The sequence below is a fragment of the Canis aureus genome, chromosome 18 (assembly GCF_053574225.1).
Source record: "Canis aureus isolate CA01 chromosome 18, VMU_Caureus_v.1.0, whole genome shotgun sequence".
NCBI classification, from domain to species: domain Eukaryota; kingdom Metazoa; phylum Chordata; class Mammalia; order Carnivora; family Canidae; genus Canis; species Canis aureus.
In genome coordinates, this window is record NC_135628.1 from 17,489,115 (window position 1) to 17,504,134 (window position 15,020).

A 15,020-nucleotide genomic window follows, 5' to 3' on the forward strand; every position below is an offset into this window, starting at 1 on the left:
GGTATAACTGGTTCCTGAGAGGTCCAGATCAGAGAAATAGGGGAGCAGTCTGCCTAGGCCAGAAGTTTTCTCAGATGGGATGTGTCCCCCAAAGCTCCCCAGGGCAGAAGGCCAGGCAGATGTGACCCCAAGCAGAGATGAGACTGGAGCTGTGTGGAGGCCCCTCCAGGCCTCTCCCCATGTGGGGCTGCCTCGCTGGGCTTGTACCGGCGTGGGGCATGGGGCCGACATCCAGGAGGATACACAGACAAGCAACGTCCCTAAGGACAGGAAAGCACATGGCCAGCTTGTCCGCAGCTGTGCCAGCGCATGAGTGGTAGCAGCATGGCCCTGGGGAGCACTTACAGTGTGATCACAGCTCTCTCTCGGCCTCCCGCCCGCCACACCATGTCTGCGATGGCCAGGGCGAGGCAGTGGGTCCTGCGGGCGTTGGAAGGTTGCAGCTGCCTGAGAAGGAAAAAGAGTGTGTTTATGTCTGTAGGGACACAAGCCAGGGCCTGTGCCACCCTATAGCAGATGGCCTATTCTTTCCTCTCCCACACAGAGAGAACCCCGCAGCCCACGGACTCCAGCAGGGCCTCCTCGGACCCAGGCCAAAGGAAGACCCCTGAGGGAGAGGCCCTGGGTGGGACTGGAGGAGGAACAGGTCCAGGAAGCTGCCCAGGGGAGCAGAGGGGACCCTGGAGGCTTGGCAGGGCTGTGGGTTCTGATGGAGCCCAGGAGGCTGAGCTAAATGTGCTCGGGAACTCACGCTGCCCCAAGGAAAGGCGGCCACCCCAGGCAAATGCCTGATACTGTCCTGACCCAGTCTTGGCCACTCCCAGCATCCAGGCCCCTGGAGACAGCAGCTTGTGAGAGCAGGTGCCCTTCACGCCCACCAGCCACAGGAAATGAGATCATGGGTGCAGACGGGAAGGCAGCCTGTCTTGCTGTTACTTATATATAGGGTGTGGAATGGGGGAGAGGAAGGATTAGGGGTAATCTCTGGGGGTTTAGTGGGTGCAGTGAGGCTGCCAAATGGAATGGGGAATGCAGGGCAGAGAGGAGGATTGGGGGAGCAGCTGGATGTGCATGCGGGACCCCTCGGTGAAGCTATCTGACACATGGAAAGCCCAGGAGGGCATCGGGGCTGAGGGTAGGTTTATGAGCCACCAGAATGTGAGAAATCCTTGGCACTTTGAGGGGCTAAGATTTCCCAGGGAGAGGATGGGGAAGGGCAGAGGCAGCAGCCAAGGATGGAACCCACGGAACTCTGGGTTATCAGAGACACAGACGAAAGCAGGAAAGGGTACAGCAGTAGGGGCATGGCTGGGAGACAGTGCTGTTACCCAGTCCTGGGAACAAATGGGCTTTGAACGAAACAGGTAGTCAACAATGCCAAAAATGGCAGAGAGACACCTGATGATAAAAATGGTAACAAAGAAGCCCTGGTGCATGAAATGAGCAACAGGGAAGAACAGGCAATAGCCTGACAGAGACACTTCTTTCAGTTTCATCTTTCCAGGGCTCCTTAGAGCTGTACTTCCTGCCCACTGCTGGAATCTATGAATTTTTTCTAAATTCTTAGAAAAATTAAATTCTTACAAAAGCATTCTGAGTGTTAGGCTCTTCCTAACAGACAAAGGTGCCTTGATGAAGACCTGCTGGGGCTCAAAGGAATACACGGTGGGGGGTGGGGGGATTCTATGTTTTCAGTGCCCAGCTAATATTTGAGCTCCATGCTGAGCTGTGGGGCGGGGGGTGGGGGGCGGACTGGAGAAATGTGAACCAGGAGACCAGGACACAGGTCAATATGATGGGCAGCATGTGGCCACTCCCCAGTGCCTGAGACGCAGAGCAAATATCCAGGCTGTCCAATGACTTTAAAATGGGAGGTGAATGACACAGCCGTCCCTCAGTTCCCCTTCCATAAACTAGAGATGACAACAGTACCTCCTCTGTAGCACTGGGGGCTTTAAAACAAGGTGATAATGTGTAAGGTCCATAGACCAGTGCCTGGCATGGGATGAATGTTCAATAATGGACATCTATCACTATTGTCTTTATGGAAACATCAAGTCCCCACTTTGGCTGTGGTGACAGGAAGGTGAACTCCTAACATCTGGCGTGAAAGAACAAGCCCCTGACACCAGGCAATCCTTCAAACCTAATGAGACAAACAACAAGTCCTCAACCACTTGAAAGATGAAATGGCAGACTGCCTGCAACTACTGCAGCCTTTGGAAGCCCGCCACGCTTCTCGAGGAAATGGTTACCACGCCATCACTAAACCAGGGAGCCTGAGCTGTGCGGGGAGCACTGGCCCAGGTCACCATCAACTATGAAAACAAAGGTAAGGAAATGTTGTTCTGGGTTTCCGGAGAGGTGATGCCAAGGACAGAGGAGGGCCTGGAAAGCAGGGCTTGTCAGACAAAGGAGAAAGGATTGGCCATGTATCTCTTTGGGTTCAGAATCTACGAAAGTAGGCTTCATCATCCCCACAGCTCCTGTTTCCTGCTGTGTGCCCTCCTGTGCGACCCCACTCAGGTGGGGGCACACATCCCGTCAAATACCCCTCCTGAGAACCCCTGCCAATCCCCATCCTGCCCCTACCCAGGACTGGGGTGCCCTGCTCCCCAGATGAGTTGTTACAGCCAGGGCCTGACCAGTGTTTCTGCTCTGTCTTGTCCCTGTGGGCTCTTCCTACAACAAAGGGGTGACCAGGGTACTCCCCCGGTTAGAACCCTTATCATGGCTAGAATTGTGCAAAATTGTGTCTGGACTGTAAACTCTGCCTAGGACAGCTATGCTGGAAAATCTGCAGACTGGACCTAAGAAGTCCCCTTTCACACAGTCACTGTGCTCTGCACGAACTTGCTGACGCGAGTCATGTGCTTCATTGAAAGCTTCTCGGTGTAGCCACAAATAAGATTTATAAAGCCGACACACAGGGGCACCTGGGTGGTTCAGTGGTTGAGCGTCTGCCTTTGGCTCAAGTCACAATCCTGGGGTCCTGGGATCGAGTCTCCCTGGGATCTGGCTCCCCACAGGGAGCCTGCTTCTCCCTCTGTGTCTCTCATGAATAAATAAAATCTTTATAAAAAAAAAAAGCTGACATATATTGAGCACTTACCATGTGCCAAGCACTGTTAGAAACACTTCACATGTATTGTTTCATCACCCATCAAAGCTCCCTTATAAAGGTGGCAGTATTCTTGCCCCTTTTAAGATAGGGAAACTGAGGCACGGAGACTGAGACACTCGAGGTCACACAGTAAAGTTGGAAAAATTAAAACAGCATTGAGGGAGGAAGGAGAACTCAGGGAAGTGGAACCAACTGTCTGGAGCTCTTGGCTTTAAGAACCAGCATCCCTCTGTCTTCAAGCCCGTCTCTTCCGCACCGTGCAACACCACCAAGAGATCCAACTCATGTCTTCCTGATCTCACAAACTGGTCATAGACCCTCTGAACCTCTGTGTTTCTACACCAAAATCCTCATTCTTCTCACTGGCTCCTATTTAGAAACTCTTCCCATCTCTCCATCCTCTCCTGGGCCCCAGTTTGCTCTTTAGAGACACATCTTTCCAGAAGACACGGTGGGAAAGTGCAGTGGCCGGGCCTGGGTTAGGCTCCTGGCTCCCAGGCCTTAGGGAAGCCCCTGGTCCTCGCTGCCCTTCACCTTCCCACACAGATGTGGACACCGGGCCACGTGCCCCCAAGCATCATTCTGCCATTTGACTGGCCACAGGGTGGACAGGGCTATCCATGCAGATGATGACGAGAGGAAGGGAACAGTGGGGTGAGTCACCCAGACTCCAGCTTCACCAGGTAACTCCCTGCTTTAACCTGCAAAACCTCAACGACCAGGATGGTCCTGGGTTGCCTTCATCGGTCAGATACACACTCATCAAACTCCTCCCACAAATCTAGCACCCAGCCTGGCTCTCCAACCAAGAGAAGTTTCTTTAAGCATCTACTTCCTCATGGGAGAAGTGCAGGATGAAGACATTTGTCTATGGGTGGTGGTGGGTGGTGGTGGGCGTAGGGGAGCAATACAGCCTGCATACTTGCCCAAACTACTCAAGTCCTTCAGATTAAAGAGATGCTCTGATGCTGATGATCTCCAACTAGCCTCACCCATCCACTCTGCTGTGCCCAGCAGTCCGCATCTACAAACCACCCAGAGGAAGGCTGGGAAATGACCACAGCCTTTCTGTTCCCTCTCAGGCTCACCAGCTGCTGCCAGGGGTGGGAAGAAGCATGGTCTGGGGACCGCTGGACCTGGGGTCCAACCCCAGCTCTGCTACTGGTGTCCAGACAGGCCTCAGAAAACTGTCCCTCCTTCTCTGAGCCTTGAATGTGGCCATTTCAAAGGGCAGAGGAGGTGAGGAGCCAACATCCTTGTCTGTGGCTCTCTCTAGACCTGCAGGGGAGTGAGGCTCATCATCGCTTCCCACAGCCAGCCACTGGCACGACCCCTCCCTCAAGGGGTAAAACACGGAGCCCTGCCGCCTGGCTCTGTCCTCGACTGAGGAGAGGCCAGCTGCCGGCCTGACAGAGTGGGCCCTAATGAAGCCAGACAGCCTTGACGAGAAAACACCACCCCTGCCAAGAGGCCTTTATTTCAGCATGACTTCCCTGGAGGGCGCAGTCAATCCCCCACGCAGCTTCCACAGAATCGTTCCCGTCCGTGGTGGGTGGAGGACGTGAGGAGGGGCCCCACCGCCAGGCCTGCAGCCCCAGCGTGGGAAGGCGCACAGGTCCTTCAAGCCCCCACCTCCACCCCCAGGGCCCAGAGTTGGGCAGCTGCCTAGACGGGGCGGGCCAGGCCACCGTGGTGTTCCTAAAGAGAACAGAGGAGTCACCTGCATTTTTTTTTTTTTAAGTTGGGTCATTTCTGAAATCCTGGAATTTCAGCGTCAGAACGAAGTACTGAAAGCCTCCAACTCCACTCAGCACACACCAGCCAGGCAGAAACATCAATAACCCAACCCATCAATATTAAAATTGTATGAAGAAATCAAGGAAACCAGAGGTGCTGGGCACAGAGAGAGGCTCCTACAGGGAGGTCACCCGTGGTTCACACGAGGCAGGGGGTCCCCAGGATTTTGCTGTATTACTCTTTGTACCCTTCTGTACTGAGTTCTTCCAATCAGCGGTAAGGGGGAGGGTCTTCCCAGAAGCCCTCTGTGAAACACAGAGCTGCACCTTGGTCATGAGAGTCCCTATAGGGTCCAGCACCCAAGTGTTCTAAACTCAGGCCATCAGCCTCCTGGCACTAGCCCCTCCTGACCCCTCTGGCTCTCCCATTGCTCAGAGTTTCTTCTGGGGCACAGCAGAGTCAGATGGCAGACAGGCTCAGCTGCAGATGCCAGGAGGGACCCCGGGCGAGCAGAGCATCTTCCCTTTCTGAGCTTCCTATGGTCCTGCCTGCTTGCACAGCCCTTGATGATTTGCATTTCCTCGTCGAGTCAAACTTAGAGGCAAGACAGAGATTCACCACTGGAAAAAGTGAAGCCTTGCAGCCCAGGTCTCTGGATCCAGCCCAGTATGTCCCACCCTGGAATGGGCTAAGGAGAGCAGGATACTCCTTCTAGCCTCAGCATGGGCACCTACAGGCTGCGTGGAAACTCACGTGGCAGGGACAACCCTCTGTGGCTTCTGACCTGCAGGGCCTCACTGCCACAAAGACTCTGCTCTCACTTCCCTCCTCTGCTGCCAGCCCTGGGCACCAGGCCCTTGCTCCCCTGACCTTGGTTTGCTGCAAGTCCTAGCTTGAACCCAGAAGACTCTCCCCTCCTACCCCTAATCCCCCTCGAGCCCTACCACAGCCCCACAGCAAGGGAAGTAGGAGAAGGAAACACAGGACTCGTGTGTGTGTTTGTGTGTGTGTGTGTGTGTGTGTGTAGGCATCTGGCACCGCCCCTTGCCTATAGCCTACCACCACCGGGACCTCCCTCAGCTCGTCCCCCTCTGAGGTACCTCTTCCTGAGCCCCTGATAGAACCCCGGTGGATGGAAGCAGAAAGCCAGCCCACAGCACTCAACCTGCATGGAGGTCAGCCCTGGTTGCAGCACCTGGGGCAGCAGGGGCTAGGGGTGCAGAAGGGAAGGTGTTTCTGGTAAGGAACAGTTGTGAGACTAGTTGTGGGGCTCTCCCCCACAAGGAATAGTTGTGGGGCTCCCAAGAAAACTGAGGTCACTCTTCCGCAGCATGGATGCTCCCATGCTTCCTGGAGGAGGGGGCCCTGGCCTGCAGGCCAATCTCCCTGGATACCGCACGCAGACCTCTCCTGGTTGAGCCAGGCAGCCAGACTGGGGCTCCTTCCCACCTGGCACACCCCTACATAAATCCCCCAGCAGCTCCTTCTTCCCCCTTCTCCCTCTGCCTATCCACCATTGCCCCTAGGACCCAGCTCAGACCCACCAGCCTGGCCACGGTGGGCCTTCAATCTAGGCTGACCCCAACTCCCCTCTGAGTCCCAGCCAATGGGGAGCCTGTGGGAGCCAGGAATGCACTCCCTCCTCCCTCCTTCCCAGCAAAGACTTGACGGAACTCTCCTCTGGTCAGTGCTTAGACACCGGTCAGTGTAAACTGGGGCCTGAGTCCAGGCATGGCCAGCGGCTGGCTTGCAGATGGTGGGAGGTGTTAGAGAATCTCACGTCCCATAGCTGACCCAGTTTGCTTTCTACCCAGAGCCCAACTTGCACCCACAACCAGGACGTCTTTTTGCCTTCCAGGCCCTGGCTCCCCTCTCTGGTGTGGGGACCAGACTGCTCCCTGGAGAATGTGCCTATGGGTACAGAAGCTAGAACATCCTCTCAGTGGTGGTGGGGAGGGACGAAAAGGAACTAAGCCTGCCTTGTGTGTGCCCTGGGCAGAAACAGCCCTTCCTGGAACCAACTTAAACACCCCATCCCAACCTTTGGGAAACAATCCACAACTTCCCCCAAGTACAAAGTCCAAGTTCAAAAGCAGCTCTGAAGGAGAAGGGGGCCGAAATAAATTATGAGACATCTCCCATGAGGGCCAAGGCCACGGCCTGACCCAAGCAGCTGGTAAGACCCCAAGGCCCTTGTGGCAGCCTGGCCCTGACCCATCCGCCAGCCTCAGATCTCATCCTGCCCCTCCAAACTCTGCCCCAGGCACCCTCAGGCAACTCTCAGCTCCTCTCTCTGCCCTGCTCTCACTGCCCTCGGGCCTCTGACATATTGTTCTCCTTACTGGAACACCATTCCCTCCCCTCCCTGTTAGTCTGGATAACTCATGCATTTGTCCATGCGTTCATTCAACAAAAATTCTGAGGGCCTCTTCTGTGGAGTAGGCCCTGGGCTGGATGCCAGGGACAGGCTGCGAACCAGGCCGCCCAGGGAGGCCCCTGTTCCCATGGGGCTGGTGTTCTCAGCGGAGGAGGAAGGACAGAAGACTGTGGACAGGTAACAACGTCAATGAACGAGGGCATCAAGTGGTGGGGAGGCCTTGGAGTGGGCCCAGGTTTGTCTCAACTAGGGAAGGCCTCCCTGATATCAAGGACTCTGTGCTATGAGGAGCCCAGAAGAAGTCTGAGGGATTGGCTGGGAAGGGGGACACTGAGGGAGGAACAAGCATGTGCAAGGATGTGTGTGAGGCCAACTGGGAGTCCTGATTATCTCCAGACCTCAGTGAGATTTAAGTGTCACTCCTCCAACAGGCCTGCCCCACCCTGCCTAGGTCTGGTGAACCCTGAGCATCTGGCACATCCCTATGAGCCTCCTGCTTGTCTGGCTCTCGTGCTTGATCATAGGTGCCATGAAAGCAAGGCTGTGGCTGTCCTGCTGAGCCCTGTGTTCCCTCCAAGCACCTGCCCAGCCCTCCCTGCATGCTTCTTTTCAGTGCAAGGAAGGAAGGTGGGCAGGCAGGGGCATGTGCACTCAGGGACAGTCCCTGCACCCTTTGAGGGCAGCAAGAGGTCCCTCCCTTAGCAAGCAGGGAGCATTCCAGAATCTCATGCACTGTGCTGCCTCTCCAGGAGAGTCGACAGCAGGGTAACTGTCGGCCGTGGTCACTGTGGGCAGCAGTCTGCTGGCTGGCCTTGCAGAGGCCTTGCACAGACAGGAGCGGCTATGTTCGGCCTGGTGGGGATGGGCACGGAGAACAGCAAGGACAAGGTGGGATCCTGCTGTGGAAATGCGATGTCCCTCTGCTCTGGCTATAGTTATGCTACACTGGTAATTAGCACCTATTAGCTTGAGACACAACACCTTGATGATTACTTGGTAATTAGACAAATTATATTATTAGACAAATTCTAAAATGCCAAGCAGGAAGAGCTACCTTCACTTAGGCCCTGTCTGAGGCAAACTCCTCTAAGCCGGTAAAAGATGTTTCATTTGTCCTGAGCTTGGCAGGATATCAGGGGAGCCAGCATCTCTCCCAGGAATCTAAACATGGATGAACAAGGAATGGGCCTTTGTTGTCTTTATAACACCTCAGGTTTGGTTTTTGGTTGGTTTGGTTTGGTTTTGGTTTTTGGTTTGGTTTTCAAGGCACTGGAATGCCCAGAGCAAAGAGCAAGTCCCTTTAATTAAAATTCAGAAACTAGGGACACCTGGGTGGCTTAGTAGTTTAGCACCTGCCTTCGGCCCAGGGCGTGATCCTGGAGACCTGGGATCGAGTCCCACATCGGGCTCCCTGCATGGGGCCTGCTTCTCCCTCTGCCCGTGCCTCTGCCTCTCTCTCTGTGTCTCTCATGAATAAATAAAATCTTTAAAAAAAATATTCAGAAACTGGCAAAACTCAGCTGTGATTTTAGAATCTGTTTAATCACAACTTTGTGGAGGGGAATGGCAGTATCTACTAGGCAGGACTCTTCTGGGGTGCCGGAGATATTTTTCTTTCTTGATCTGGCTGATAGGTTCCCGGGTGTGGGACTTTGCAATAATGCACTGAGCAGAGCATATAGGAGTTGTGCACTTTTTTGAGATGTGTACTTTTCTGTATGCATGTTCTATTTCAATTAAGAGAGAGAGACAAAAGAACACATGCCAGTTCTAGAGTTCTGGGGGGTAACCGAGCCCAAGCTAGTAACCGGGCACATGCGGTGATGAAAGTAAGAAGCTGATCTCAAACTGGCCATCCAGCCCCGGCCTTGGCCAGCACCTTGCCAATCCTATCTTAGCACCCACCACAGTAAACAACTGTGGTTTTCTATCCACCCCTCAACCTCACAGAGCACTCTGCCTGCACAGAGATGTTCCAGAAAAGTCGATGGAGTGAGGAGAAGGAGGTGCCCATGTGTAAACACTTAATGTGTGAGGTGGAAAACAAATGGCTGAAGGGAGTGGAAGCAATGCACTGTGGGGCCGGCTGGAATGCGTGGTAATGGCTGTTGGCAGAGGTGAGGTAACATGGGGAGGGAGGGGAGACCTGGGCTCAGTCGAAGGGTCAGCAGGTTGATGTGGGTGTGGATGGGATTCGGGCAGCTGCTGCGCTCGACTGCTGAGGAGGGGGCGGCCTGAGTCTGGGTGCCATTCCAGCAGCTGCTTGCCACGTGGAGCAGGACTTAGCAACCCTCCCTTCTTTTAGAGGCAAACGCATGCAGGTCATTTAAACTGGTCAGGGCTGGCCCCATGAGCCAGTCGCCATTTCCCTTTCCAGAAGACAGGAAATATCAGGGAACACACACGCTTCCTTGCTTGTTTTTTCTGGACACTGAGGAAAAGACTTGGGAAAAGAAGATATTGCTAGAATGAGCGCTGACTTACCGAACGCCGTCAGCTTTGCTATCTCCTTCAAATAGGAGTTTTTGTAGGACACAGCCTTGGACAGCTGCCAGAACCCCACAGGGACCCCCCTGCAAAGAAGGACATACATTAGTGCCAGTGAGGACTGGCCCAAGGCAGAGCTGTCTGTTCCTCCAGAACCAGCCTCTACCCACAGGTTATAGACACGGGGCCACGAAGCCACCGCCTCTCACACATGGGCCTTTGATACGCTGAGTACTTCTACGAGGCACTGAGCCTGATCACAGAGAAGGGCGGGGACAGAGGCCCCGGGGCCCAGCACCGGAGAAGCAACGGGTCTGCAATGTCTCCTGCGAGGAAAGCCCGCCCTCACAGCCAGTCAGGTATACAACCAGGTATGACCCAGTCATCCAGGGCCATGCTTCCACAGGCTGAGGATGTCAATGGTTTGCTCAGCCTTCAAGGCCCATCCTAAAGGCGTCCTCTACCAGGAAGCCCTCCCTGACGATCTCAGCAGCCCCTTCAGCAGCCTCTGCTTATGTGAGCACCTTCTACCCAGCTGTGGCCTGCCTGAGCACCCGTTAGGTGTGTCTTGGCCCCCTCACCCATGTTAGAGGAAGAAAGCTCCTTTAGAGTTCATCCCTGTAGGCATCCACAAGTACAAGGATTATCAGAGTAGCAGGTGTGAGTACCCTTGAACTGTGGGTGCAGGAAGAGGTGCTGAGCTTGGCCACACTAGGGACAGAGGCTAATAGTCCTGCGGTTCTTCCACAGGCAGTGAGAGGCAGGGGAGACTCTAGGGGCTTGAGAAACAGAACCCTATTGGGCTGCTGGATTTCGAGTATCTTCTGGCCCTTAAAGTGTGTATCTCGGGAAATGTGTACACACCTGCCCCAGCCTACCTACATTTCCCTGTCTTACAAGGCACCTCCCCTTCATGCACTTCTTCTCAAAGCCTCCCCTTTATTCATGCTGCCTCCTGCTTCAAGTGTCCTCCTCTTTCCAGCCCTACCTGCAACACCATTTCCCAAGACTCTGCCTGAGGACCCTCTTTGATGCGCCCAGCCAAACACAAGGCCCCCTTCCGCCCCTCTCAGAGAGGCTTCTGGACATTGAGGAGAAGCCTTGGTAGGGTGAGGGTCACATTCCCCAGCTCTTGCTCTGCCAGCCCCCCATGAAGTCCCAGCACTGGGTGATGAACCTGGGGCTAGCCAGCACTGGATAGCTCAGGAAATGTGCATGGGACTTAGCAAACTGGAGGACACCCTGCATGCCAGGCCCACAGAAACATCCCTGGGAGTCGTAAAGGCAACCTGCCTTGTTCTGCACGATGCCATATTTTAATGACGCTTTGTCACTGAAGGAAAAACTCTGAAGTTTCCATTCTTCATTGAAACAGCAAAAGCTGGAACCGAACAGAAGAGTCTTTATGTCCTGTCAAAAGAAGAGAGGGTTTCGTTAGTTGTCTTAAGGGCAAACTTAGTATTATTAGTATTAAATTAGTATTAGTATTACTATTATTAGTATTATTAGTATTAAATCATAGTATTATGCTGCTCAGTGTTTGAAGTCCCTCAGGAGCTGGTCTTGCATTCTAGCAGAGCAGTCTGTTTTCCAGCAAGGTCATCGACTTTCGTTCTTTCACAAACTCATTCTTCTCACATTTGAGAGAAGAGAAAGTGTGACCCTGAGGGTCTTGGCTCTGGAACATCCGCAGGCCAAACCAGCCTATGATGACCCAGGCCCAAGTCTTTTTAGGTTCCTTAGAGGAAAACTGAAACACAAAATTTTAGTCCTAGAAGAGACCTTGGAGGTTCTCGACTGCACGCTATAATCACCTGTGGAGCGCTTAACAATCCTGGTGCTCAGGCCACATACCAGCCCAGCTAAATCAGAACCCCGGGGTGTTAGACTCCAGTGTCTGTAATTTTAAAAGCTCTCCAGGCAATTCCAAAGTGCAGCTATGTTGGAGAACTGGTGCCGTAAGACAGGCTTAGCAAACTATGACTCACAGGCCAAATTTGGCCCCACACATGTTTTGTAAATAAAGTTTTACTGAAACATGGGATCACCCATTTACTTATAGATTTTTGATGCTGGCTTCTACGTTACAATGGCAGAGTCGAGCGGCTGCAACAGAGAGCCCAAAATACACGATCTGTCCCTTTACAGAAAAAGTTTGCCAGCCCCTGCGCTAGTACCACCCCCTACTACATGTAAGAATCTCCTCTATGCCATCACCTACAAGTGGTCCCCTGTGAACTCAACTTGAACCCCAACAACCCAGTGAAGGGGTTCCCACCACCCCCCAAGGCAGTACCTCCATTTTTTCACAGCTCTGTATCCTCTAAATTTCTAGCTGATATTGATATCACTGTGCATCTCCCATAAACCCAAGCCCTACTCTACAGAGCCCTGGAAAGTGCCCTGAGCATCCCTGGAAGGCAGAGCCTCTCCTAGGATGCCCCCTCCTAATGCCGCTACCTCCTCTCTGTCCACCATGATTTTATAAGGTCTCTGAAGGATCAACACATGGGTTGTATGGCCACCTCTCCAGGTCAGATCTTTCCTGCAGATTCAGATTATTTCCTTTCAGAATTTTTTTTTTCATTACACGTGAGGAAGTCTAATTGATCAAAGCATTTGTCTACACGACGTCAAATGTGGGCTGGCGGCACACAGGAGAGAAGGCTGGATGAATTCAACCGCCAGGACTTGGTTTCCTGTCTTACACAACAACAATCAAACAAAAACAAATTTGTACTGAGTTTTTTGAGAGCTTAGAAACTACAGGGACTGGAGTTTGCTGGCTGAAGCCCATGTCTGTTCTCTTAATCACAGAACGACAGCCCGCTAGGCACAGCGTGGTCACCAGGCCACAGAGTTGCAAGCCTGGAAGCCTGGGTGCTATGGATGCCTGTGCCCTGGGCCCTCCTTTTCCCTGGGTGGGCCTCAGGTTTTCCAGCTTTCGGAAATGCTACTGCTGGATGGTCTGATTTTAGGAGTCTCAAAGGGCCCTTCTCAAAATAGGAGTGTGCACTGCAATGAATCACAGCCCTGTGGCTACAGATAGCCAGAGCACTTACTCCCGGGCTTGAGGCCATGTAGAGTGTCTGACCCGACCCCCTGGCCTCCTCTGCCCTATGGTCTGAAAAGAAGGAAAGAAAAGAGAGGGGAGGAATGGAAAGGGATAACACTCCTAGAAAAATCTTTGACTTTTTTATCTGTGAGCTGAGTAAATACTTATAGGTAGGAAGCAAAGGAGGTCAACTGCATCCCCAGGCATTTTAGCTTTTCCTCCTGGATCCTGGTTGAAGAGCCAGTGGCAGACAGCAGGAGCAGCATTCCATCCCCCAGAAACTGCCGGCCAAGGGGAGAGGTGAGGCCATCTGGCAGCTGAGATGGTGAGGAATCCAGGGCATCCCTGCAGAGGAGGCTGACAAGGCCAGGAACCTGCTCCCTAAGTCTTATGACCTCAAGTGCCCCCAGGAGGCCAATGCCGATGTGAACCCAATGCTAAGGAATGATTAACACCCGGATATCCTTCCCTCACTTCGATGCAGCCTGAGCCCAGCTTGGGAGATGAGCGCCAAAGAGCCAGTCTAATGAGGACAGTCCTCCTACTGCCATCACAACTCTGGAGTTGCCTGTTGCACACGTGGGGTAGCAGCACTAGGCCGAAAGGAGAACGAGACCCTGGAATGTCTGAATGGGAGGAGGTTGTACGCTCACCTCCTCTTGGAGAGGACAAGGCCCTCATTTTCCTGACTGGAATTTCCATTTTAACAATGACTGAGACATAAGCTGAATGGGGCCAGAGGGATCAAAGTCACCTCACCCACACCAATTCACACCAAGACAGCCTCAATTCACACTGCACCGATTCATACCAATTCAAATCAAAATGTATCCATCCATACTTTTAACTCCACACCAACCTTGGCCACTGAAAGGTCCATCGGCTTTGACACTATTTGCAGCTTGAGCATCGTTGGGACTGGAGACAGGATCACTTCTTCCCTTGTCAGTTCATCCTCCACATCCTCTGAAAGAATACCAGGACATGTGAGCTCGTTATGATGCATAGAGAACAGAGTAAGAAATCACTTGGGGTGTCTGGGTGGCTCAGTTGGTGAGGTGTCCAATTCCTAGTTTCAGCTCAGGTCATGATCTCAGGGTCATGGATTGAGCCTCCTACCAGGCTCCATACTCAGCAGGGAGTCTACTTCAGATTCTCTCCTTCCCCTCTTCCTCTGTCCCTCCCCCAGCTCACCCTCTTCAAATAAATAAATAAATAAATAAATAAATAAATAAATAAATAATTAATAAAATCTTTAAAAAAAAAAAGAAATCTTTTAACACGAAAGACATGGATAAGTTTGAATGAAAGGAGGGCTTTCCCAGCTTCAACCTGCCTCTCCTCTTTGGAGTTCCCAGCCCTTCACCAGAAGGAGAAAAGGTGCTCCTTTTCGCAAGCTGCTCCTTGTCACAGCTCCATGCTGGTCCATGGCACAAGTATGCTGTGATTTGGCTACTGGTCCACTAGAAAGTTCTGCCTACGGACATGCAGTGAAACAAGAGCCTAGGTCTGAAGCCATGGCATGGAGTCAGGCCCAGAAAAGCCTCCCTCAGACATGTTTCTTAAAAAAGGTGGGCAGGGCGTGCAAACCTATGGCCGAGGACAAACATGAAGAGGGCAGAATTAGGAAAGAAAATGCCACCATTCCTGATGAAATAATAATAATAATAGATTATCACTGTCATGGCTTTCACTTACCAACCACTTGTGTTTTAGCACCTAAGTCCTGTAACAGTCCCAAGATGGGGCAATTATCACCACGCCCACTTACAGGTGAGAAACTGAGCCTACAGAAGTGAAATGACCGGCCTGATAGCCTGCAGAAGGAAAAGTGGCAGAGACAGGATAAAACCCAGGCCAACTCCTAATTGTTCTGCCATCCTGCCAGCCAGACTTCCAGACCTCCCTGGACCTCCAGCCGGAAGGGACACTAAGTCACATATCCCATACGGTCTTTCTACAGCTGGAGCAACAGAGGCCCGGAGAGGGTCCCAGCGTGGTCTTGGCAGCACCAGCCTGTGCCTTCCTAGCTGGCTGAGCCTCCGTCCTGCCTCTTTACCCACGGCTGCAGCATTTACCAGAACACTCAGAGGAAGGACCCAAGTGAAAACAATCCAGGATAATTATGCTGGCAAAGCTGAGTGGACCAGTCTCCAGAGAGCCTACTGAACCTGTTTTTTCCTCATTTTCCCAAGATTAAATGATTATTTTAAAAGTACACTCCACTACATAGAAATCAA

General features: G+C 52.7%; 1 protein-coding gene across 9 annotated transcripts in view; it reads right to left on the reverse strand.

Moving 5' to 3' along the window:
* Positions 1-15,020, reverse strand: part of MINDY4 (MINDY lysine 48 deubiquitinase 4) — a 104,190-nt gene that overhangs the window by 40,130 nt on the left and 49,040 nt on the right. For all 9 annotated transcript variants that reach the window (XR_013356595.1, XR_013356596.1, XR_013356597.1 and 6 more), the window contains exons 7-10: positions 13,640-13,746; positions 11,019-11,135; positions 9,723-9,811; positions 346-447 (exon numbers count right to left, since the gene is read on the reverse strand). Coding sequence is in view for 6 of the 9 variants with exons in the window: in XM_077856321.1 (XP_077712447.1) it covers positions 346-447; positions 9,723-9,811; positions 11,019-11,135; positions 13,640-13,746 (415 nt within the window). In the remaining 3 variants the exon portion in view is untranslated. The remainder of the gene's footprint in view (positions 1-345; positions 448-9,722; positions 9,812-11,018; positions 11,136-13,639; positions 13,747-15,020) is intronic.